This window comes from Mustela erminea, chromosome 5 (genome assembly GCF_009829155.1).
Source record: "Mustela erminea isolate mMusErm1 chromosome 5, mMusErm1.Pri, whole genome shotgun sequence".
Classification (NCBI taxonomy): Eukaryota; Metazoa; Chordata; class Mammalia; order Carnivora; family Mustelidae; genus Mustela; species Mustela erminea.
This window is the reverse complement of record NC_045618.1, coordinates 71,525,713-71,551,232: the sequence shown is the minus strand read 5'-3', so window position 1 is coordinate 71,551,232 and position 25,520 is coordinate 71,525,713. Positions and strand designations below refer to the sequence as shown.

General features: G+C 42.6%; 2 protein-coding genes across 4 annotated transcripts in view; one reads left to right on the top strand and one right to left on the bottom strand.

Annotated features, from left to right (window-relative positions):
- The first annotated feature begins 5 nt into the window (after positions 1-5).
- On the top strand, positions 6-13,322 carry LOC116591076 (RNA polymerase-associated protein LEO1-like). Of its 3 annotated transcripts, none has more exons than XM_032343742.1 (10): positions 6-755; positions 998-1,329; positions 3,221-3,315; positions 4,388-4,533; positions 5,670-5,754; positions 6,842-6,936; positions 7,437-7,571; positions 9,347-9,482; positions 10,358-10,520; positions 12,308-13,322. In XM_032343742.1, exons 3-10 carry the CDS (start codon positions 3,235-3,237, stop codon positions 12,361-12,363), a joined length of 897 nt encoding a protein of 298 aa, XP_032199633.1. In that variant the 5' UTR covers positions 6-755; positions 998-1,329; positions 3,221-3,234; the 3' UTR covers positions 12,364-13,322. The 3 variants fall into 3 exon arrangements, with proteins under 3 accessions (XP_032199633.1, XP_032199632.1, XP_032199631.1); XM_032343741.1 differs by having other exon boundaries at positions 9,344-9,482; XM_032343740.1 differs by lacking the exon at positions 12,308-13,322 and having other exon boundaries at positions 9,344-9,482; positions 10,358-10,829.
- Positions 13,323-18,390: 5,068 nt separating this feature from the next.
- Positions 18,391-25,520, bottom strand: part of TMOD3 (tropomodulin 3) — a 75,849-nt gene continuing 68,719 nt past the window's right edge. The window contains exons 8-10 of the mRNA XM_032343730.1: positions 23,371-23,514; positions 22,341-22,485; positions 18,391-18,608 (exon numbers count right to left, since the gene is read on the bottom strand). Of these exons, the coding sequence (XP_032199621.1) occupies positions 18,574-18,608; positions 22,341-22,485; positions 23,371-23,514 (324 nt within the window). The 3' untranslated portion in view covers positions 18,391-18,573. The remainder of the gene's footprint in view (positions 18,609-22,340; positions 22,486-23,370; positions 23,515-25,520) is intronic.

Here is a 25,520-nt window from a genome sequence, read left to right as displayed (position 1 = left end):
GTGCACACTCACGCTCTCTAAAATAAGCAAATGTATTTTTAAAATAAATAAAAAAACATTGTATTGCAGTGTGGTCATCTAGGTCACTGAGATTTTGACATCCCTTGTATTTTTCACTCAAGGTAAGTGTCTCACTTTTGCATCTCAGTCCTGGCCCTACTTTCTCACAGCATAATGGCTGGGATCCAAAACTGAGCATCCTAAGAGAGGGAGCCAGGTAAAAGCTATATTACCTATCACATCCAAATCCAACACCTGTTGATTAAAGTGAGTCACTCATGTGTACCTATATTCAAAGGGAAGGAAATTTGACTCCTCTTGATGGTTGGAATGGCAAAGAATTTTCAGGTATGTATTATTTTTTAAAATCTTTTTAAAGGGTTTATTTATTTTGGGGGGTGGGGTCATGTGCTCACAAGTTAGGGGAGGGGCCGAGGGAGAGAGACTCAAGCAGCCACGTGGAGGCTGACTCAGGTCTTGATCTCATGACCCTGAGATCATGACTTGATGAAACTGACTGAGCCAACCAGGCGCCTGTGCAGGTATGTTTTAAATTTACCACACACATTTTTTGTCTTTTCTGTGATTTTCTTCTACATAGACTAATTAATCTTTCCCTTATGAACAGAGTCTACCCAACTTCCTTTCTAGTGCTGTTGGTACAGTCTGGGAGTGCTGGTTGTGGGAGGCTTACCTGAAACCTGACTATGGAGAAAGAAAAATGACATCCAAAAAGAAGGTCCCAAATCACCAAGGTGCCACTTTTTTTTTTTTCCTCGTGTGCCACTTGCCTAACACCAAAACCTTCAGTCTCTTGCTGTTTCTTGGTTTAACAAATTATTAAAACTATGCCTGGCTTTTAAGAGCCTTCATTCTGTCTGTCCTTTTTAAGGCAATATACTTTGTTTTTGTTTTTTTAACTAGTAGAAACATGTATTCGTTATTAAGCTCTTCTTGTCTTTTCATCTCCAAACCCACCCTTTTTTTTTTTACCAAGCTTGGTGGTGCTGGGGCCAAGATTCTGCAGGCACATCTCATCTTTGCCAGCTGCCCCCTGTTAGGGGGCGCTGGAGAGAGACTGGAAGACTGAATAACAAAGAAGAGATTGCTCCTTCCTGTTTGTTTATGGAACTTTCTGGAAGCTTCCTGTCAACTTGCAGTTTTTCTAAGAGGGCCCACAAACACCTTCACCTCAGCAGAGGCAGTACCTTCCCACAGCAGCTCATCCAGTTTGCAGCTTTACCAGCACTTGGAGAGCCAGCTTCATTGTATCTCCCCGCGCTGCCCCGCCCGAGGCATCAGTGCCAGCTGGACACTTCTCTTCCTCAGGTATGAGTTTCAGCTCCATACTGTTAAGTTTTTAATGTTTAATAAGTCCACCTCTTCCTTTGTTCCCTCATTTCTAGAGGTGGAAACCTAAGTAAAAAACAATTTTTTAAAAAAATTTAATTCTATCTGTATAGACTGCTGGTGTGTTTTCTGTTCCCAACTTGGACCTGACTGGGTAGTCCAGGAGAGAAATCCTCAAAGATGTGATTTGTAGATGAGTTTGAATGCAGGTCTGAGCTCCTCGCCAATGAAAGGGGATGCTGGTAACGCATGGTTGGTGGCACTGCATCCGATCACCCCTCTGGTTGAGGGCTCAAGTGGCTGTTAGGCGTAGTGACGATACTGCGGACTGTGGTGAGGGGTGGGTACTTCGGAATGCCCTGGAGCACTTATGGAAGAATATTACAAGCTTAGGTCTTTAAACATTCAGCTCAGGTCAGGGCCAGAGAACCAGTGAGCTTTCCTCACAGCCTTAAACGAATCTCCTGTCTGGGAGGCAGAGGGCTGAGGTAGCTGAATATTAAACATTCACTTGTGCGGTTGCAGAATTGCAACATTAGTTGAATTCATAGCCTCTTGAAGTCTCTCATGTGAAACGACATTGCTAGAGAAAGAAGCTAAGGGTGGGATGTCTCTTTGGACTCAGATGAAACAGGAAAACTCCATTTGCTAGTCACTCTGTGCCTCTGAGAAGCAGTTTGCTTCCCTGTGTCTGAGGAGCCTGGGCTTTCCTTGCTTGAAAACATGGTAATAATGTTAGCTGTGGCAGTTTCCATTCTCCTCAAGACTCAGCCAACTGCATGCTGTCTGCCCCACTTGCTACCAGTCAGCCCATCACTAGGATCTCATCCTACCCTGACAAAGCATGAACTCCTAGCTGAAGAAGAAATGCTTATATGCCAGAAGAACTACAAGGCTTTGCTGATAAAGGGAAAAGCCTAGGGAATACTGTGGAACTATGTTCTAGGAATGTGAGATGAAGGACAGACTGTAACAATAGCTTGGGCCAAATGGACTGGTTTGGGGCACTTACATATTCAGGATCTGGTGTGTTAACACATACAGCAGGACGTGGTCCAGAGCTGGTTAGCTGCAACCTACTGGTGGCCTACTTGTAATGAAGCTTCCCTGGCATTATGTGGAGGGAATCCAAAGGCTTAGGGAGATAAGAGTGTTGGATTAAACCTATCTTGTGTGACCTGCATACCACCCCTCACCATCTCCAGCTATTCAGCTTCTACCCTGGGAGGGCCAGATGAAAACAACATCTAATATTCCATAATTTCTGAGGGTCATGACTGGTTTAGCAGGGTAGCTGTGGCTCATGGTCTTTGATGAAGCTCCAGGCAAGCTGTTGGTTGAGAATCCTTTATCTACAGGCTTGCCTGGGACAGAACGATCTGTTTCTAAGATGGCTCACTCGTGCTCTTTGCAGGCGGCCTCAGTTAGTTGCCCCATGAGCCTCTCCTTAGCAGTTTGAGTGTCTTCATGTCATGGCAGCTGCCTTCTCCAGAGCAGTGAGCTGAGGAGAGAAAGGAGGTGGAAAAGCCACAATATCTTGGCCTCGCCTTAAAAGTGAGGTTGTATTCTATTGGTCACATAGACCAACTGTGACACATGTTGGAGGAGACTGCAAGGGCAGGACTATCAGAGGCAGGAACCACTGGGAACTGTGTTGAAAGCTGGCTATCACAGCAGCTTTGCCTTCCACCAACCAAACTGGCCACCTTCCTTCTCCATAGATACTTGTCAGGCTCAGGGAGCAAATTCAAGGTTGGCTTTGTGGAGATTTGGTTTCTGAATCTTGGGGCAGTGTTGAAGTGATGGGCTAAAAACCATATGAAGCACCTCAGAGAAATTAATACTTTGTGTTTTTCTCCTGGCATTGAAGGTCACAGTAGGACCATGGATCTGTTTGGAGACATAGATGACATTTCTTCAGAGAGCGATGGGGACAGTGAACAATCTATTCCAGGGCAGCCTGCTGTGAGTATAATCATTAACCTCAACAGGTCCCATGGCTCCAAGTAAAAAGAAAGCTTCAAAAGCTGAAGTGTCTGGTTTCTACGGAGAGAGGATATTGATAATTGAGTAGTGGTCTGAAACACCCGAGGAATGGGTGACTTTCTCAGTTATGTTGAGAATTGTGGATATTTGCAGGTACAGAAAGAACTGCTCAGAATGAGGTTGATGCCAAACTTTGGGGCTAAACTGTGAAGACTCGTAATTTGAAAACCTTTAAGTTTTTCTTTTCATTTATTTATTTATTTTTAAAGATTTTATTTATTTATTTGAGAGAGATAGGTAGAGATAGTGAGAGAGAGCATGAGCAGGGAGGAAAGGAAGAAGCAGGCTCCCTGGGGGCTCAATCCCAGGACCCTGAGATCATGACCTGAGCTGAAGGCAGACGCTTAACGACTGAGCCACCAAGGGTGCCCCTTGATTTAAGTTTTCCTTTTCTTTTCTATCTTTGTTTCTTTGTTTCTTTCTTTTTTTTTTTTTTTAAGATTTTTAAGATTTTATTTATTTATCAGAGATCTAGAGGGAGAGAGAGAGAAAACAAGCAGGGGGAGGGGCAAGCAGAAGGAGAAGCAGGCTCCCTGCTGAGCAAGGATCCTGGGATCAGGACCTGAGCCTCAGGAAGACGCTTAACCAAATGAGCCACCCAGGCGTCTCTGATTTAAGTTTTTCCTAACACAAATCTGTGCCAGAAAGCGTGTGCTATTTAACTTTCTTCTCTGATTTAAAAAAGTTACTTCATACTGGGGGATTGTACATCTTCACAGTTCTGTCATTTACTGTCTTATGCAAACCAGATATGTCGACAAAATTGATATTTTTTCTAGTAATGCCGGCTAAAAGATCTTGTTTCCCATGGTGATATTTTTGGGGGAGAGGATGAAATTTTAGGGAGAGGCCTAGAGGGGTTGCTAACTCTTTTGTTTCTGAAGTGGTATCTGAATTTATTTTCAGTCACATCTGTATCTCCCAGTACTCTAGAAGAGCTAGAGCATTTTCAGTTTCACTTCAAGCTCTCACATCCTGATTCCTCTCTTAGGATGAACGTGGAGTGCCTCAGGACCAACAGGAGGAAGAGCGGATTTCTGAAACCAGAATAGAAGTAGAAATCCCCAGTATCAACTCTGATTTAGGAAATGAATTGTACTTTGTTAAACTACCTAAATTTCTCAGCATAGAACCCAAGTAAGAGGACTGATTAAAGTTTTTTTTTTTTTTTCAAGATACTAATTTAAAATATGTGAGATGTAAATATTTTTTCTTATCATAAGTTGGGTAATTATAAAGATGGGAGATTCCTCATATACCTCTGGAAAAGTAAATTTAGGATGTGCTGTGGTAAAAAATGATGAGTTACTGCTGTGATATTTTATTTTATTTTTAAAGGTTTTATTTTATTAAGATTTTATTTATTTATTTGTCAGAGTGTGGGTGAGCACAAGCAGGGGGAGCAGCAGGCAGAGGGAGAAGCAGGCTTCCTGCTGAGCAGGGACCCTGACGAAGGTCTCCATCCCAGGACTCTGGGAGCATGACCTGAGCTGAAGGCAGATGCTTAACCGACTGAGCCACCCAGGTGTCCCTAAAGATTTTATTTATTTATTAGAGAGTGCACCAGAGAGGGGAGGGTCAGAGGGAGAAGCAGACTCCCTGATGAGTGGGGAGCCTGATTTGGTGCTTAATCCTGGGACTCCGGGATTAGTACCTGAGCTGAAAGCAGATGCCTGACCAACTGACTCAGACACCCAGGTGTCCCTCAATGTGAGAATTCTAATGTGAATGAGTCTTCTAGCATTTGTCACTTACAAATAAACCGGCATGATAGCCGACAAAGGTGTTTTTCACTAGTGTAAAGCTGAAAAATCAGAAAATGAGATGGAGAAAGTTTGCTAGAGAAATCATAAATGTTCAGTGCAAAAGCCACTGTGACTAGAAGAGACAATGATTCTGGACAACAAAATAGTATTGATGGGTATTTTTTGTGAAGGTTCATGTGTATAAGCTCTTGAGTAATTAGCAGGATACTTTTCTTTTAAAAAAAAAAAAGTAGAAAGATAAGACCATGTCTTATTTATATTTTAGAAGACCTATTTCCTCAAACAAGGTTTGGAATTGTTAGTCACACTTGGATTTTATTTCCGATATTTTAAAATCAGATTTCAAGAAAGTATACTAATTTGCATACTTTCTTAAAATATTACATGAAGTTGTTTGTCTCTGTGACTTTTAACATATTGGTGCATGTTGTAAAGATGATTATTTTATAAGCATTAATAATATTCATTACAAAAATGGCTAATATGAGATTAAAAAATGGTTTTTAGACCTTTCGATCCTCAGTATTACGAAGATGAATTTGAAGGTGAGAAAGTGCTTGACGAGGAAGATAGAACCAGGTTAAGATTAAAGGTACTATTCTATACTTGATTCTTTTTTTTTTTTTCTTTCCAAGTTTTTTGTTAAGTAAAACAGATAATTATTTGAGACGAGATTATGAAATGATCTTTTATGTTTACTCTTTAGAACAAGGACTGAAATGTCTTTTGAGAATATTTTTAGGGGAGAAGTTACATACCCTTTTTAAAAAATCCCTGTAATTCTCACTTTTCTAACCTTTTCCTCCCAATTATAATTTTTCAATGGAAGTAATGATAAAGATTCTTGAAAATTGTTAGCTACTTCCTTTAGGATAAATATTTTTAGGTATATGAACTGCCTCTGCATTTTATCGTGGGTAGGTCCTTGCAGCTTCCTCAGTAGCATTCTCTCAGGCTCTCTATGGGATTCCGACTACACACAAAGAGAGGCCTTGTCTGCAGGCGGTTCCTCTCAAGAAGACCTGGGATGGCAGGACACTGTGGTGTTCTCACAGGGCTCTTGTCTTCTTGCTTCGGGTGGAGATGAGCTTCTGTGGGGGCAGAACCAATTTTTATGCTACCTTTGTGATTTGGAGTTGCCTCCTATATGGGTAGACACCTTTGAACTAAAAAACAGGGCAAAGTAGAAGTCTCAAGTTGAAATTGTTGATTTCTTAACTTTATATTCTTTTATCTTTTAATTTTTCATTTAATGCCCAGGACTTCCCTGTCTTACTAGGTTAGGCTTACTAGTCCCTCTTTCGTCGGGTTCACAGCCCTTCAGGTGTACTTGCGATAGGCACAGGTCCCCATTTTAACTGTCTATCCCATGTGGACCCAAAGCCTCACCCTCTCTTCTTTGGAGCTCCTGGTGTGTGTGGTAATCCCTCCGTCCTGCGTTATACTTGGATTCTGCTTCCACTGCCATGAGCTTGCAAAAGATTTAAACAAAATAGTTTAACCAGTATCTCTCGGTGTTTGTAGGGGGAGGGTTTCAGCATTGCCTAACGCACTAGTTCTCCTGTGAGCTTCCTTTAGCACTACATACCAACTCTTGGCACATGATTGTAAGTCACTGGAGGGAAAAAGAACACGCAATTGTTACATTGGTTTTCTAATGCTTTTGTGTTTTGAACCAGGTAGAAAATACGATAAGATGGAGGAAACGCCGGGACGAGGAAGGAAATGAAATTAAGGAGAGCAACGCTCGGGTGGTCAAGTGGTCAGATGGGAGGTGAGCCCATGATGCCCGGAGGGCCCTGGAAGACCCAGAGGAATGCCTGGGAAGAACGGGGTTCTCTGTGCAGGACCTTACTTTGGGGCCATCTTCCGTTAAAGAATTAAACAAATCTAGGCCTCGGAGATGACACCTTAGAAGTGGGCCCAGGGTGTGATCAGATTCATGGTAGCAGCCTCCTGGGGGGAAAGCCTAATGCTAGCTCGCTTGCAGGAGCTACTATTGGGCAGTACACACTGGTATTTTGGGACCAAAGTGTTTCTGTCTTACGAAGTGGTAGAGATTGGGAAAATGACAAAACAATTATATTTCAAGTTGAAGGATGAATTTTACCACCTTTGGCTTTAAAAGGGAATATGTTATTTACAGCACCTCTGTTTTTCTCATGAATTCAGGACACGGTTCCATAGCATTTTCAGTAAAGCCTATAGGGGAGAATGGAAACTGGGGGCTTTGTCGAATGTCCACCCCAGTACTGAACAGTTTCTTGTTTGCAGCCTCTCCCTGCATCTAGGCAGTGAAGTGTTTGATGTCTACAAAGCCCCAATGCAGGGCAACCACAACCACCTGTTCGTTCGAGAAGACACTGGTCTACAGGGACAAGCTGTGTTTAAATCCAAGCTCACCTTTAGGTAACTGTTCATGCTGACCAGTTGTTACTGGTAGTTAACGAGCAGCAAGGCGGAGAGTCGTGCAGAAAGCCTGGCTCAGCTCTGACAGACATGATTTCAAGGTGCAGCTCACCAGGCGCGTGGTTTGGTTCACCTCTACCACAGATCTCTGTTTCTCAGAGAGTCAGTCCACGCTGTCAAAACCAACCCAAGCCCCCCTATAAACCAAAAGACCAGTGAATGAATTCACGGTGGTCAGTGCACCTGATAGGAGGCCTAGGAGACTGGTCTTCAGTGCTCGGCTGGCCCATGTCCTTTGCCTTCCATGGAATTTAGCTGGGAGGCTGGCCAAGCAGAAGCCTGTTGTTGATGTGTGCACACGGTAGAGAAAAGGGCGAGATGACCACAGGGGCTGCAGCTCGACCCCAAGCCGACGGGTGCTCCATATCTAGCCTTTTCACTGGATGCTATTCGCTCTGCTCCTGCACACGCCTTCCCCTAAGGTCCCCGCGCTGTTGTCTTTCATGCGGCTGTCCTCCAAGTGGGGCATTTAGCCGACTAACAGTGTGCACAAGGTTTCTTTTTGAGGTCATGGAAATGTTCTAAAATCAGATTGTAGGGGTGCCTGGGTGGCTCAGTCGGTTAAGTGTCTGCCTTCGGCTCAGGTCATGATGCCCATGTTCTGGGATCGAGTCCCTTGTGGGACTCCCTGCTCAGCAGGGAGCCTTCTTCCTCTCCTTCTGTTCTTCCCACCCCAACTTGTGTTCTCCCTCTCTCTCTCAAATAAATAAATAAAACCTTTATAAGTAAATAAATCAGATTGTAATAATGGTCACACAACTTTATAATTTTTTTAAAGAAATTTATGTATTTGAGAGAGAGCGCACAAGCAGGGGGAGTGGCAGGCAGAGGAAGAGGGAGAAGCAAGCTCACTGAGCGTGGAGCCCAATGTGGGGCTCGACCCCAGGATGCTGGGATCGATGAGTTGAGCCTACGGTAGAAGCTTAACTGACTGAACCACCCAAGTGCCCCTCACTCTAATTTTTAGTTTCCTTATCTATAAAATGAAGATAATATTGACTTCACAGGGATGAGTGTCAGTTAAGTCAAATAATACATACGATGTCATGCGGTGCAGAGACTTGGTGTAATAAATGCTGTTCAAATCCAGCCTCTTCCCGAACTTTCTCGAATGGAGGTATAAGAGACAAAGGATTCTATGGCTTGCTTTTTTCCATTGTGCTCGGTGTTTCACATTCCATACGTCCCATCTCCCTCCCGTCTCAGGGACGCTCTCCTAAGGATCTCCCTTTCTTCTTTCTGATATGATGTACTGCTTTCTGCACTGGGGACTCCCAGTCCAGTGCTGTCCTGAGGCTCCTTGCTTTGACCTTCCTTCTAATCATATTCAGATGGAGGGATGCCCGTTTCATTCTTGAATCACTTCTGGCCTCTGCACCACCCTTACGGAACTGAGATTTCCTGTCCCTTCTTTTCTCTCTGAATGTCGTCTGGGGGTGGGAGGGTGAGGGGGTGGGGTTGTTTCTTTGGAAAAGCCTTTGACCTTACCTCCTGCTCTCCTCCTTCCTCTACTTGCACTTCGCCCCATGGGCATTCTCTGGAGATGGGACAGAGGGAGGAAGCAGAGAGTGAGGAGGCTCAGAGTGCCAGGACCCGTGGCCTGGCCTCCCCCTCCGCTGAAGGGGTAGTAGTCACTGTCCATGGCTGTTGGTGCGTTGATAGAACCACCTCTGACTGTTCTTAGTCTACAGTGAGGCATTCTTGTCTCCCAGCAGACCTCACTCTACAGACTGTGCCACACACAGGAAGATGACCCTGCCGCTTGAGAAGAGATGCTCGAAGACCCAGAGGATTAGACTCTTACCGATGGCTGGCCGTGACCCTGAATGCCAGCGCACAGAGATGATTAAAGTACGTCGGGTAAGCTTTATCCTGGGATTTTTTGGGTATTAAGAGCTGTACTTTCCAGAATATTAATTCACAATTTTGTGTGGCCATAACCATCTTATCTTGCTCCTATCAGGGAGCCAGCTTCAACCCAAGTGTGGCATGTCAGTGGCCACTGGTAAGATACAGCAAGCCAGACACTCGTGTTCTCTGTTCAGTTTATGAGATTTCAGGGGAAATCTGATAATTAAAAAAATGTAACCTTTGACAGCTATCATAAAACTTTGTTAGCCAGATAGCTAGGAAGGTCGAAAAGATGTTCCTGACTCTCTCAACACCAGCTCTGCCTTGTGAACACCAGTGTGTGGATGGCCAGGCGGAGGACGTGTGTGACTGTTCTGCTTTGGGGCTCAGGGATCCTCCCCTACCAGCGCCTCCCCGTCCTGTCATCAGGAGCTGTGGGGAAGCTCTCTGGCGGGGAAGGGCCCAGACGGGACCATCTGCTCACCACTGTAGTTCGGTGGAGCCCGTGCGCACCGGGTGTCTGTCTCGGGTCAGCAGACACAGCCTCCCTCAGGTGTCCACTGGGCGTGGCTGAGGTTCCTGAGGCTGCTTGCTGCTCTTTGGGCTCTGCCTGGCAGCAGGGGGGACACTGCAGCTCCCGAGGCCACGTGTGTGCCAGACCTGACTGGGTGGTTAGCATGAGGGGGCCTTCTGCCCCTTCAGCCTGTGCTCCCTTCACGCCTTGGAACTCAACTGCACTGAGTGATGACGGTGTGAGGTAATGGGTGTGGCATGGAGAGAACTGTTTTCTGAAGACAAGAAATGCAGTAAATCTAAGTTCAAGTGGGCAGAAAGGTAGTTCATTTTTTCAGTTAAAAAGGTTTGCTTCTTTACAGAAAGAAGAACGATTGAGGGCTTCTACTCACGAGACAATCCATCTGTGGGAGAAGCAGAACCAGCGGGGGCTGAGTGTCCCCTGCCAGGACCCCAGCAGTGCCTGTGAGGAGGAGGAGGAAGATGCTGAAGCCATTAAAAACCATTACCAACGGGAGCTCCAAGGTGAGCTGGGCATGGAGGTAACATGTCTTCTGAGGGTTGCAGGGGCTGGTGGGCTTTTACTCCCTGCCCCGCTGTGATTTAGTGAGGATAACAGTACAGAGGACTTGTATTTTTACTCTTTTTCTTAGGGCCATTTTCCCACAGAAAAGCTTAGCTAGGAAAATAAACAAAATCAATTAAATAATTTATGTCCTTGTGGAGGAAAACATGTAATGAGCAGTTTGCCTTCTTGTGTAATTGATGCAGTATTTAAATGTTGTAGTTTTTTGTTTTGTTTTGTTTAAAGATTTTATTTATTTATTTGACAGAGATCACAAGTAGGCAGAGAAGCAGGCAGAGATGGGGGAAGCAGGCTCCCCGCTTAGCAGAGAGCCTGATGCGGGACTCGATCCCAGGACCCTGGGATCATGACCTGATGGCTTTCACCCACTGAGCCACCCAAGCGCCCTAAACTTTGTGGTTTTTAATATGTGCATAAAAGCTGTTGGGTGTTTAAAAGTGATGACTCTCTCTCAGAACAAAAACTCTCAAATTGAAGTCATTTAAGCATGTCTGAAAGTTATATATCCCTTCTCATCAAAATTTTAAGAATGTTGGGGGCTCATTCCATTAAGTGTCCGCCTTTAGCTCAGGGTCCTTGGATCGAGGCCCTTGTTGGGCTTTCCGCCAGGTGGGCAGCCGGCTTCTCCCTCTCCCCACTCATGCTTTCTTCTATCTCTGAAATAAATAAAATTGTAAAACACAACAACAAAAAAACAAAAAGAAGTAAACTACAGGCTTTAATATACTGAATTTTATTATTTTTATTTATTTATTTATTTATTTATTTTAAAGATTTTATTTTATTTAAAGATTTTTTTTTTGTTTATTTATTTGACAGAGAGAAATCACAAGTAGACAGAGAGGCAGGCAGAGAGAGAGAGAGGGAAGCAGGCTACCTGCTGAGCAGAGAGCCCGATGTGGGACTCGATCCCAGGACCCTGAGATCATGACCTGAGCCACCCAGGCGCCCAGATTTTATTTATTTTATTTGACAGAGATCACAAGTAGGCAGAGAGGCAGGCAGAGAGAGAGGGGAGGAAGCAGGCTCCCTGCTGAGCAAAGAGCCCGATGCGGGGCTCGATCCCAGGACCCTGGGATCATGACCTGAGCTGAAGGCAGAGGCTTTAACCCACTGAGCCACCCAGGCGCCCCAATATACTGAATTTTAGATAGAAGAAGTGAAATACTGAGGAAGCAGGGGAACATATTTCAAGTAATATGATTGGAATGTCAGCCAGTGTAGAGTGAGGAGGAAGTGTCCCTCCTGCCCTGATCGTTGCCCAGGAGAAGCCCTGATTTGTGGGGCCAGTCGACTCGTGTCGTGGACATGGGTTGCTGCTTTGGGGTGGACTTCTAATGTGAAGGGCTAGCTCCCCCATCAGCTCAGAACTGCTTTATTTTTTAATTTTAATTTTTTAAAAAAGATTTTATTTATTCATGAGAGATTGGCAGAGGGAGAAGCAGGCTTCCGGCTGAGCAGGGAGTCCAATGCGGGGCTCAATCCCAGGACCCTGGGATCATGACCTGAGCCAGAGGCAGATGCTTAATGACTGAGCCACCCAGAAGCCCCAACTGAGTTGCAAATATTGAACCTCCACTTGGTCAGTTGGTGAATTAATTTTTTAAAATACATTTTTGGATTTAGTTTGCTAGTATTTTATTGAGGATAGCTCAAACAATGGTAGACAGAATTCCTAGAAACATTCGATATTGAATTTTACATCTTCCCTTTTGTATCTGTTCAGGAGATGAGGCCTCCGGAAAGAGGAAAGTGGGGGGTGAAGAGGAAGAAAATGACTAAAGTATAAAACGTGCCCTCATGTATACATTGTACTGACCTTTGAGGAATACAGGTTTGAACTGCGCGGGTCCACTTACAGCTTTTTTTTTTTTTTTTTAATATAAATATGATACGGTGCTGTAATGAATTTTCTCTTCCTTTTGGTTTTCTTCATAAATTTTTTCTAGCTTGTTTTATTATAAGAATGTATAATACATTTAACAAGCAAAATATGTATCAACTGTGTTATCAGTAAGGCTTCTGGTCAGCAGTAAACGATTAGCAGTTAAGTTTCTGGGGAGGTAAAAGTTATTCTCGGCTTTTCGACTGTGCAGAGAGTTGGCACTCCTAAACCCATTATTCAGCAGACAACTGTATATTGTTTCCAACAGTTTGTTTTAAAGCAATCATGACATGACTTGTTTTGGTTGAAATGATGAATTGAATCGCTTTTGCATAATCCTAGTTGTGAATAAAAAATGTTCAGAAGCAAGTCTGTGACTTCAGAAAATCCATTTTTCCCTAACTGTTCTGGGTCTTGGGTTTTTGTGCATTTTGGCTGCTCTGCCCCACCTCATCCTCCCTGCTGGATCCCAAGGTGGGCTTTGGAAGTTCAAGTCAGGTATCGCCTCTTCAGGATGTCCTCCTGTCCTGCTTAGCTGGGTCTGCGGCCCATCTGTGGATTGTCGTTTATTTCCATAGGTATGGCACAAACTTTCTGTTGACCACATGGCCCTGTGGTCTTGTCAGAGCAGGCACACCATGGGAGGGGTCACTGGATTCCGAATGCTTTGCCAAGCACCATGCTGGCCCTACTAGTTCTAATCCTCAGAATAACCAGGAGGCAGATGGTGATAGTCCCACTTTACAGACTTGGAAGCTGAGGTTTAAAGAACTTTAAGACTATCCAGGGACACGTTGGTGGCTCAGTTGGTTAAGTCTCTGCCTTCGGCTCAGGTCATGATCTCAGGATAGTGGGTTCGAGCCCCGTGTTGGGCTCTGCACTCAGTGTGGAGCCTGCTTGTGACTCTCCCTCTGCCCCTCCCTCCTGCTCGCATGCTCTCTCAAGTAAATAAAATCTTTATTAAATGAAATACCTCTATCCAAAGCTTTTTCCTCCCAAGTGAAAAAATAAGCACTCTTAAAGAAGTTTTTATTCATTTATTTGGCAGAGTGAGAGGGAGAAGCAGGCTCCCTGCTGAGCAGAGAGCCTGATTGGGGGCTCGATCCTAGGATCCCGGAATCATGACCTGAGTCAAACGCAGAGGCTTAACCGACTGAGCCCCTCAGGCGCCCTGGAAAGCTTCACATTTGAAGGACAAAAGACGTTTGGTGATATTGGACCCACATATGGTTGGCCACTCTCATTTGGTCCCTAAAAGAGCAGGGGCAACTCTGTTGGTCATGAGGACACTGTCTCCCCAGGGCCACTCAGACTCCTAGGAGCTGAAGGTGCCAGATGGTACAAGGGCCTGAGCCTCCTGACTTCCAAAGAGGACAGGCGTCCAGACATGCAGGAGAGAGTGAGCCCAACAGCCATCCCTGGGAGGCCAGCCAATATTAAAGATGCAGTGGGAAGGTCTTTATTCCCCTATATTTCAGAATTCTGAAATTCTTTAATTATCGGACACTTACCCTAAAAGATTGCTCAAACCCATTAAAACACATTTCATAGGTTTTCTCTTTTGCTTGGTGGATTTGGTAACTGGTAAGAGAGTGCTTTGCTGTAAAAATCATCTTTAGTTTACTGGTAGGATTGGCTGAGAGGTCCGTAAGACTCTTGTTTCTTTGCTTTTGTCAATTCACTTTTAGGGCCAGACCAGACCAGGTACCAAAGGTATTTCAACAATAGGAAATCACTATTTTTAAGTGTAAAGATGGTCAAGTATTGACAATTTTATATGGCTTAATGTAACAGACTGGGATAGAATAACTACAGGAAATAAGCTTGTCCCTGAAGGGTTATGTTAGAAAGTTTAGAACATAAGAACTAATGGGAAATTTCAAGTTCAAGTCTATAGAATTTTTGATAAACTTTATTGAAATTATTTCAGTATGATGGAAGTTCTAAATGCCTATAGTACATAGTCTTCAAAAGAAACTTCACTGTTAGGAATCAAGCTTTATTTAATTATCAGTATATTTAATATCAGTAATATTTGAGTAACAAGACATATGGAGCTAAATTCTAATGCAGAATAGAAGGACCAAATTACAATGATGTAAAAATATAAACTCTGCTTATAAATACATTTTCTGAATTTAAAAATAGTGAAGTATTTCTTTGGTAAGCAGGTCTTACAGTGAGAATGATCTAGAAAGATGACTTGTCAGAGCTGACAGTGAAGATGAGAATGATCTAGAAAGATGACTTGTCAGAGCTGACAGTGAAGATGGTTAGATCCAAGAACTCAAACCCTTGTCCAAGGGCAACAGGAGTGGTTCTGGTACATTGTGTATTTGGTTCCCGTGGGAGCCTTGTGTTCAGCTAATAGTATGCACAAGTGAAGTGGCCGTCAAGGCATTATACTAAGTGAACTAAGCCAGAGAAAGACAAATACTGTATGATCTCATTTATTTGATTATCTAAAAACACTGACCTCAGGCCTAGAATAGCCTGGTGGTTGTCCAAGGCAGGGGTGGGGTGTGGAAGACACCGTGGAGGTGGTCAGAGCTAGAAGCTTGATGAACAAACCCTAAACCCTGAGGACAGCATGGTGACCCCAGTTAACAATGCCGTATTACAGATCTCTGGAAAGTTGCTGAGAGAGTAGATCCTAAAAGTTCTCACCGCAGGAAAAATCATTGTTTTTAACTGTGTGAGGGGACAGATGTTAACTAAACTTGGGGTAGATATTTTGCGATATAGACATATGTCACATCATGTTACAGTTATATGTTAATTATATCAGTAATATTAGAAAAACATGGTTTTAAAAGAGTGAAGGGGCACTGTGATGAACAGGCGAAGGGACAAGACTGAACTCGCAGAGGACGGCAGCTGCTGGGGTGCCGGGAGAGCGTATCACCCTCCGGTCTGCGGGGAGGTGCCTGTGCGTCCTGACACCAAAAGGTAAGGGCGTGGGAGAGTTGCCCTGCGAGTACAGAATCCCAAATAGCAGATTTCATGACCCCTCATCAATCTCATCTTACTTTAATGGCAGCAAGGATTAAATAAAATGTAAAACAGAACATGACTAACATTTTATCAAAGCATTTTTCTAATTTTTATTATACCATGGAATCCCCTTTTTCAGTGAAAATACATCAGATACTGTCAAAGAAAAAAACAATTTACAAAGTTCTATTTACATTAACTTTTCCAGAGTGCACCTACTGCACAAAATGAGTGTGTGGAGTACTCCATTCAAATAACAGGAATTGGCAATTTAATGAGATAATTCTCCTTGAACTCTCTAATAATCCGCTATTTTTTTTTAAACAGAATGTTTATCTGGTCTTCTAAATGACAGGCACCCTTATGAAATGTATTTTATGTATACTTAAGACTTCTACTAGATTTAAGCTACAAGTTTATAGCACCAAAATGCATTTTAATATCAGTATTAATATTGCTTTTTTCAATACATACAATTTCATATAGACATACTTGCAAAATCAACTTCAGAAAAATATGAATGTAAAATTGTACAAAATGGGAAATTAAAAGATTTTTAAAAAGCAATTTAAAAGTGCAAAGAGTATTCTTTGATTTGATAACCAGATATGTTTAAATTGGTTAGCCTACAGAATGTTTTAAGGCCTTACAAAATCTTTGATTTAAAAATTAAGACTATTCAGAACCCTAATCTATTGCAACATTTATTTATTTATTTTTAAAAAAGATTTTATTTATTTATTTGACAGAGAAATTACAAGTAGGCAAAGAGAGGGGGAAGCAGGCTCGCTGCTGAGCAGAGAGCCCGATGTGGGGCTCGATCCCAGGACCTTGGGATCATAACCTGAGCCAAAGGCAGAGGCTTTAACCCACTGAGCCACCCACGTGCCCCATATTACAACATTTTAAAGCTATGTAGAAATACTGTAAGTTACTAAATGGTTAAGAGGTGCCAGAATCTTAAAGATCAAAGTAAACATCAGTTTTCTCCCTTATAATTCTTGATTTTCTGTATTCAATTGGATGAATGGTCATCTTTAAAGATAATTACGAAAAAATGTTTTCTTTAACTTTATAACGAACTGTTATGGTACAAGCAAAACACTGCTTCATACTTCGGTAAGTCATAAATGAAAAAGATATTACCCATAAGTACACTATACATACTGGGTAGGGCCCCACCAACCTATATTTAAACAACATGTGGTAGAAGGGGTAACATACTTCTCAATTCACCAACTTAAGGACAGTGCAAGCAAGGAGGCCTTGCTGTTAGCGTAGTGGGGACCCTTGCTGCGTGCTCGCTCCTCACCCTGTGGCAGGTGAGCAGTCTCTAGAATCAAGTACATCTCCAAAGCTGTATATGAAGAGACAGAAATACTTGCTAACTTCAAAAAAGAGTATCAGTGGTTTCTAACTTAAAGGGAATAGTGCAAAGTCAATCTTTGGCCCCTCTGAAACACTGGATACTGACTCAGAAAAAAATAAAGACAACCAATTCTTACGAGGGAAGCATTCACCCGTCGAGAAGGCTTATCAGCGAGTACACAAGATGCTGCCTGGCTCATTAAAGTAAACCGTCCAGCCCAAGTCAAACGGGTGACATTTTGTAACTCAATTTCAAAAACCGTTCTTTAAAGAATCAACCGACCTATCCCCCACTCTTAAATGGGATTCTTCCCTTTATTCCCTGTAAATGATCCAGCCAGGCCTGAATTCTGCTGGTCAGGATACTCCCGATTTCTTCCTGCCTGTCTCTTGTAGCTGGGATGGCTCTGCCGTCTTCTGCTCCAGGGGCAGCCCTGAAACAGAGCCGGAATCCAGGTCCAAATCCCGTCTCTCCGCCTGGGCAGGAGGCAGCCTACACGAGTACACTAGTACACTGTTCACGTGATCATCTGAATGCTGTGACCATGGGCAGTAGGAAGAAACTCTTCTCATGAGAGATTCCTTTTACACAATGTGGACGAAACAGTATACGATGAAAGATAATAAACATTAGCTTTATGAAGGACAGTTTCCCTTACTGGTTCATAGCAAGCGTCACGAGGTGAGGCATGACCATCTCTGCAATCCTGCGGAGCACGCACAATTTCTCACAATGCAGTGCGACAGCTGATGCCTGCTCAGGCCAGATGCTCCCTTAGAGTAATCATCGGTTTCAGTGACCTTTTTGCATGCGCCTCAGACGCAAATTCCATCACCTTTATCATCTTTGATTTCACATGTTTAATTAAACAGCCTTCTTTTTTCTTAAATAACCAAGAACTGATTCTATGTCTTTTACAGAGCAGAAAACAGCTTGCCTATTTAGATAACTATGAGCTTTCACAACATTTTAAATTACACAAAAATTTAATTATGCCCAATTAAAATAAAAAACTATAATGAATTTAGACACACTCTACTTTTAAACAAAGTACGTAACCCGGCCAAGCTGGTGACTGTGTTTAAATAAGTCTAGATGTTGCTGGCTTACACCCATCAGGGAAGCGTGGTGACCTGCAAGAGGCAGGAGGCCCCTTTGTCTCTCCCAGAGATGGGCTTGTACTCCTGAACAGAGGACCAGGTTTTGAGTCCTCGGTTTAAAATTCCGGCATTTTGCTTTCTTGATAGAAACAGAAAGCACACTCTTGTCAAGTTCATGTATTCTAAAACAGGGAAAGGGCTCCATGCGATGGGATAAGGAAAGAAAGCTCTGATGAGGGTCTTGTACCTAACAGGTGCAAAGGCAATTCTATTAGGTCCCTTTATGATTTAAAAAAGATTGGTCCTTAAACCGTTCATAGTATTCTATATAAATGATTTCCTAAACTTCTTTCACAATTGTACTTTTTAACTCATGACTCCTCACAGTCCATTTAATTAAGCTAAATTAAAATTGATTTTAGCAGAAAGAAGAAATGTTATAAAATACAAAATACCACCTACTATCGATTTTATAATTTGAAACTGTTAACAACATAAACTAGAAAAAAGATACATGTAGTTTAAAAAAGAAAAAAAAAAGATTTCCAGTCTCTTCCCTTCTACCCAGGAAAATTTTACATCTGACACCACCATAAGCTCCTAGTGACCTCTTCAAGTCTCCCAAAGATTGGATCTTGGTGGACTTAGGGGTGGTCTCCTTCGACTCGTCTTTTGCGAACTGTGAGAAAAAAAGAAAGTGTGTTAAAAATCCCGGTTACTTTTGTACAATGTTAATTGCTTGTAAGGAACAAGCTTCTGTACGATCCAGTTAGAGCTGTACAGAAATGAAATATCCATTTGTTGTTCACAAGCCATTAAAATAAATTCACATCCTTCATCACTGCCATGTGTTGAGAACTGAGGGGCTTGGGCACGCGAAGCACATGTCCTCCGCTCCACTGAGCTCCCACGGGAGCAGGGAAGTCTACAGCACGGCTCCACGTTCACCTTCACATCACTGCGCCCGTCTTATTTGTTATTTTAAAAAAACTGATACCTGTTACGACAATGACTTATAAATCACTATGTTAAATTTTGAAGTCACACTCAGCTGGGATTAGAACGTATTAAAAATAACGACTTGCATGCTCTTCTGACAACCCATTTCCTTAGTTTGTGAAAGAACAAAAATATTTTTATCATTTTAAAGGTAAGTGACTTGCTACTGTTCTCCAAATTTTCCTTCTAGTGTCTCCTACAAAACCAACTGGGCTCTGACAAAACAACAAAATACAAAGTGATGCACGCCTCAGCCCCTAGTAATGTGGTGAGATACTATCTGGAGAACATAAGCTCTGGCCACCAAAGTGATCAGTGAACTAGTCTAGTGGATGGAGCAAAAGAAAGGTGCTTATGTCTCAGGCGCCCTCGGCCACTTCACAGACTGGGTGACCCCAAACTAGTAGGCCATACTCGGTGATGGTAGGGTAGGGTCTTCAAGCAGACATTCAAATGATGTGCAAAAAAAGTTTGTCCAGCCATTGGATGGGTGCTAGCTAGAAAGCAAAACCTCGGAGAACTGATGTATCAAGCTCCCATGAGCGTTCTTCTACTTAGCTGAATACAACCCTGACTCTAATTTTAGTCCATGTTAACAAAAAGCAAGTCGTGCATGTTTACTGAAATATTAAGGGAAAAAAATCAGGGACTTAAGTACTCAAATACAAACCGGATTCATACATATAGATCTCTGAAAAATACAGATATACTTTCTTGAAAGACAAACCAAATTAACCCTTTTGGGTAGATTCTTTCCAAGTGAATGTTGAATTGCAGCAGGGTTTTAATATTATTGGCAGAGCATTTCAGATATTAAAATGCATGTCATAAGTAACACATGTAAAGGAGGTCTGTGACAGAAGGGAGCAGACCAAAAAGGTTGGAAATGATGTGGTTAGCTGGCGTGAGGACAGTAATAGGAAACTCAGAGTTCACATAAATATTGCATGTGTACTGTGGACCCTGTCTGCTGCTCGCAGCGAGGACACTTTGTAGCTGAAGAGATGGGAGTAGGTAGGATTATTTCAACAAACAGGAAAACTATGAGAGGTAAGACATCAGAATCAACACTAAAGATCTGATATAGCCCCACGTGCAAAATGAAGAAAACTAGATGCCTGGGGAGTGTATGTTTCAAATTTTGATCTTTAAGGTCTTTCTGGCAGCTACATGCCAGACTGCTGGTACGAGCACAGGGTCTTGACGCTTGGCGCCTTGACCTGTGTGCCAAGACCAAAACATAGGTCTGGGAAACGAGCAGAGGGTGCTGGGAGCACACACGGCAGAAGACGGGGCCAAGAATGAGGCCGGACTCTTCCTTACTCAGTGCCTACTTGCTACCAGCAGTTTCTCGGTTCAGCTGCTAGATGAGAGGCTCATAAATCTGGCCCTATGAACTCATTTTTTAAAAGGTTTTATTTATTTGTCAGCACAAGCAGAGGGAGCGGCAGGCAGAGAGAGAAGCAGGCTCCCTGCTGCGGGGCTCGATCCCAGGACCCTGGGATCATGACCTGAGCCGAAGGCAGATACTCAACCGAGATAGATCTCAACGACCCAGGTGTCCCACCTATTAATAATTCTTTGGCAATTTCTTTCTAAAACCCACTCCACTAATAGCAGTTCTCAATACTTTATGATCAATTGCAAATAAATTCTAACCTCACATCCAATCTCTAGAAGAATAAAAAATACAGGTTTTTTTTTAAGTTCATTTTAATCAAGCATCCAATGGTCAATAATGGCTCTCAAATGCTCCTGCCAAAAAATCCGAAGAAACTGTTTCTTCCCATCTAATTTTAGTGCCTACTACCAGCACTGCCTTTTTATCTGCTGTGTTAGCTTCCAGAAGCAAGTACTTCTGCAAGTTTACTCTGGAGGCAGCAGCCAGCAATGAGAGTCCATTTTTACAGACTGCATGCTGTCCTCAGCATATAAATAACTACCGTGATCCCAAATGTGAGGTTTTATCCATGTACTTCCCCACTCCAGGAAAGTTCCTATTCTCATCTCATGCCTGAAACTCTGGCTTGGCTCAGAAAGAGCGAGCATGAGGTGGGGGGTCTCCAGAGCTACCCACACAAAGCTGTTTGCTTTCTCTCACTTGGTTTCACGTCAGACCACACCTTCCATGTGGCCTCTGCCTCCACCTCCTCTATTACACATGGCCGTGGACACCCACTCAGCAGCACAGTGTCAACATGAAGCAGCCCAGGAAGTATTTTCCAAGTGTTCTCTCATCTTTTGGTATGCTGTTGATTCTCCATGTAATTAGCATGACTTTGCAAGTTACACTGAGAAAACACACCAAATTTCTAAAATGCAAGAGACTAAAATCTTCCGTGAGAAACGAAGTCATCAAGGGATAGACAGGGTTTGAACTAACACTCTTCACAGTAATTTGGATTGAGAAAAGGAAGCTGTAACTTCTTTACTTTAGAAACCTTTAAAGAATGCAAACACAAATATGGCTGAAGTTTAAAAGAACTGCATCACTTTGAAGTGTTACTCTCTTTAAGCAGCTGCCTTCGGCTCAGGTCATGATCCCAGCGTCCTGGGATCGAGTCCCACATCGGGCTCCTTGCTCGGCAGGGAGCCTGCTTCTCCCTCTGCCTCTGCCTTCCACTCTGTCTGCCTGTGCTCGCTCTCGCTCGCTCTCTCTCTGACAAATAAATAAATAAATAAATAATCTTTAAAAAAAAATTATAAAAAAAAAGAAGTCTTATTTTAATTCTTGTCTAAACATATCTTTAAAAATATTTCAATAACAAACACTAAACTTAAAAGAAGAGCCAATTATTAGAAACATGTAGAAACAAAATTATAAGCATCATATTCTTTAATTCAGCCTTGGCTGGAAAAACTTATTTCAAACAGAAACCCAAGCCTCAGCGGTATTTTCAGTAGGAGTGTGCAGCGAGAAGACAAACTGCCCAGTAATGGCTACGTTCGGGAGGCCGGTGAAGACGGCAGACACTTATATGCCACATGCTATAAAAACTTGGATCGAAACTATAAGCCATATTTTATATGTAAAAATGAATTTCTATGTAGGCCTGTTTGATAAAAAGGGCAAAAAAGTTTCCTGAAATGCTGAAATCTTTAATAGCTCCAAGAGGTGACTTGTAACTGAAAACAAAATTTTTGTTCCAGGATGCATTTATGTTTCTAGTAGAAAACTGTTAGCTTAAAGCTGTGAAATGTTTGTTTCAGGAGAATTTCACCCACGAACCCAGTAATCACTACAACTGTGCTTAAACTGAACTCTAATTCAGTCAATATAAAAAGGGCTGTGCAGATTTTAAAAACAAAGGCCCAAAATTCTGTGTTGAAACTTACTGGAAAAAAAAGTCCCTCTAATACATTAGCTTAATGACACAATTCAGAAATTTGATTTGAAATGCATCTGTCTTACCCAAGTCATTGTTTTTTGTTATAGCATTAGCTGCCCTGGTCCGGGGTCCCTGCTGTGTAAACTGATATCCAAATTTAAGGATATTTGTATTTTCCTCAAGCATCTTGGCCATTTCCAATTCTACAGCTGTTCCCAACTGCTGCCTCTGGAATAATTAAAGAATAGTATTAATAAATTAGATCAAAATACTTTTCAAGGTAAGTCAAGACTAAGACATTCAGATAAATGATGATTTTGCTGGTCTCTTTAAATTTTCCCAATTCTTAAACATACTTACACAGGAGAAACAAAATTTTGAAACTCAGTGTATGTTTATACAGACACCAAAAAAACTGGATTGCCAGAAGGAGATACCACTTCATACCCATTATTATGAGATGATTATAGTGTTGGCCAGAATGTGGGAAAATTGGGAAGCTCACACATGCTGGTACAAGTGCGAAATGGTGCAATTGCTGTGGAAAACAACGCGGCCATTCCTCAGAAAGTTAAACACAGAGTTATTGACCACATGACTTTGCAATTCCACTCCTAGGTATGTACCCATGAGAAATGAAAACCTATGTTCATATAAAAACTTGTATATGAATGTTCATATCAACATTATTCCCAATATTTAAAAAGTAGAAACAACCCACATGTAATAGATTATTCAGGCATCAAAAAGAGTACCTACCGACACATATCACAACATGGATGAACCTGCAGAATATTTCGCTAAGTGAAAGAAGGTAGACACAGAGACTGCATATTGTATCATTCCGTTTGTACGCAAATGTGCAGAGACAGAAGGGTTAATGGTTGCCAGGGCTGGCGGGAAGGGTGATGAAAACATTCTGAAATTAGTGGCGATGGCTGCACAACTCTATGAATATGTTCAAACCCATACTCAGAATGTTAATATTCTGGATGCTTCAAACGTCCTCATCCCCTTTCAGACCACCACCTTCCCCAAATGCCCCCCTTCCACCTGCCTCCTGAGTCCCCAACCCCTCCACGGCTTCCTCAGTTACTGCTGTACAACACTGACCTGATTGTCAATCTTGAGCTCTGCCAGGGTTTCATTATCTCTTAGAGCATCAATCAGCGCTAGAATCCCAACTCCTGTAATAAAGTTGGACTCTATATTTAAGCTCTTCAAATTTTTGTTCACTCTCAGCATATCAGCAAAAGCCTAGAAATTATAAAGAAAATACTTAGAGATAAAAATTGACAGTACCCAGCATATATTCTACCTGCTGTAAACAAATACAGTAATTAGCAGAACTGCTCTGATGTTTCTCATTAGACTGTTTTAGGCTGACACACAACTTCATAGGCCTCATACCTATTTTTCACACATGACCTGTCACGGTATTTAGATTTGTCACACGTAATCCTCTGTGGGTAATATTCTCTGCTGCTTTTCACACTGTTATGTTCACTCATACCCCACTCCCTCCTTTGCCCTGTCTCTCTCACACTTTCTCTCAGTTCCTGTGTAGGACTAACTTCATCAAGGTCTCTTTGGAACATCTTTTCTTACTTGGGTCCTACTGCAGCTGGTTTATTGTGTAGCAAAAATGAAGATAAATTATGGACTGATTTTTGAGGTTGAGATGGGAAGGGATGCCTAAGGCAGAAGGTCAGAAATGCTCACAGGTTACCAGAACACAGAGTCAAGTTAAAAGAAATGGCAAAAGAGAGCAGAGATACTGGAAAGAACTTGGGACAGGCATCCCTACATGCATACGTTTCATTAGTGACAACTACCCATGTGGAACAAATCCCTTATCCATTTGTATTGTACATACAATTGTACATACAAATGAAATGTATATACATTTCCTCAAATATTACTGGTGGCTGATTATTTGAATAAGTACTGCTCGGAAGATTTAGAAATAGAACATACAAGTTTCTGCCTGATGGAATTTATATTTTAGTGGGAAGGGAGTGGACAATAACCAAAACATGTTAGATGGTAAACAGAGCTACAGAGAAAGAAAACAGGGTAGACGGAGAGTGCTGGGGACAGGCGTGGTCAGGAAAGGCCTCACCAGGAAGGTGATGCTGGAGCAATGGCTCAAAGTGGTGACATAAAATGATGTGAAATATAATTTCACATCGATATTTCATGTGAAATATGAAAGGTGAAACCATGCAGGAGAAACAAGGGGGAAGGTCCTGCATCAGAAGCACGCACTGCATGTCTGAGCAAGAGCAGGAGGCTGTATGTCTATAGTTGAATGAAAGAAAGCACAAGTAGTGGAGCCTGACTCTTGGTTTCAGCTCGGGTCTGATCTTGGGGTCATAAGATCAAGCCCTGCGTCAGGCTCTGTGCTTAGCTGGGGAGTCTTGCTTGAGATTCTCTTTCCCTCTCCTTTTGTCCTTTCCTCTCTCTCTCAATATTAAAAAGAAAAAAAAAATGGGGCAAGTAAAGGATTATAAGACTACTGAAGGATCGTGATTTTTATTATTAGACAAATGGGGAGCTGCTGAAGGGTTCTGAGTATAAGAATGAAGTAACTAGGGGCGCCTGGGTGGCTTGGTGTAAGGTTAAGCCTCTGCCTTCAGCTCCAGTCATGATCCCGGGGTCCTGGGATCGAGCCCCACATCGGGCTCTCTGCTCTGTGAGGAGCCTGCTTCCCCCTCTCTCTCTATCTGCCTCTCTGCCTCCTTGTGATCTCTGTCAAATAAAAAAAATCTTAAAAAAAAAAAAAAAAGAATGAGGTAACTAAACAAGTTTTTTAAAAAAACACTTTTGGGGGTATCCTGATGGCTTAGTCGGTTAAGCACTTGTCTTCGGCTTGTGTCATGATCCCAGGGTTGGGGGACTGAGCTCCACAGCGGGCTCCCTGCTCGGCAGGCAGTGTGCTTTTCTCTCCCTCTACCCTCCCGCCCCATCCCAGATCATGCTCTCTCACTCTGTCTCAAATAAATGAATCACTTTTGATGCTATGTAAAAAAGGCTGGCTTTGAGGTGGGAAAGATGGACACAGGCAGCTAGCTCAGTGAGGAGGTGATCACAATAATCTAGATGAGAGAAGATGCTGAGTTAGACCAACCAGCATGGTAGTTGAAAAAATGGTGAGAAATGGTTAGATTCTGGAATATTTGGAAGACAATCCTGGATATGCATTTAAGGTTGTGAGAAAGGGAAGTCAAGGGTAACTCCATTTCCTTTTGTCTTGAGCAAAT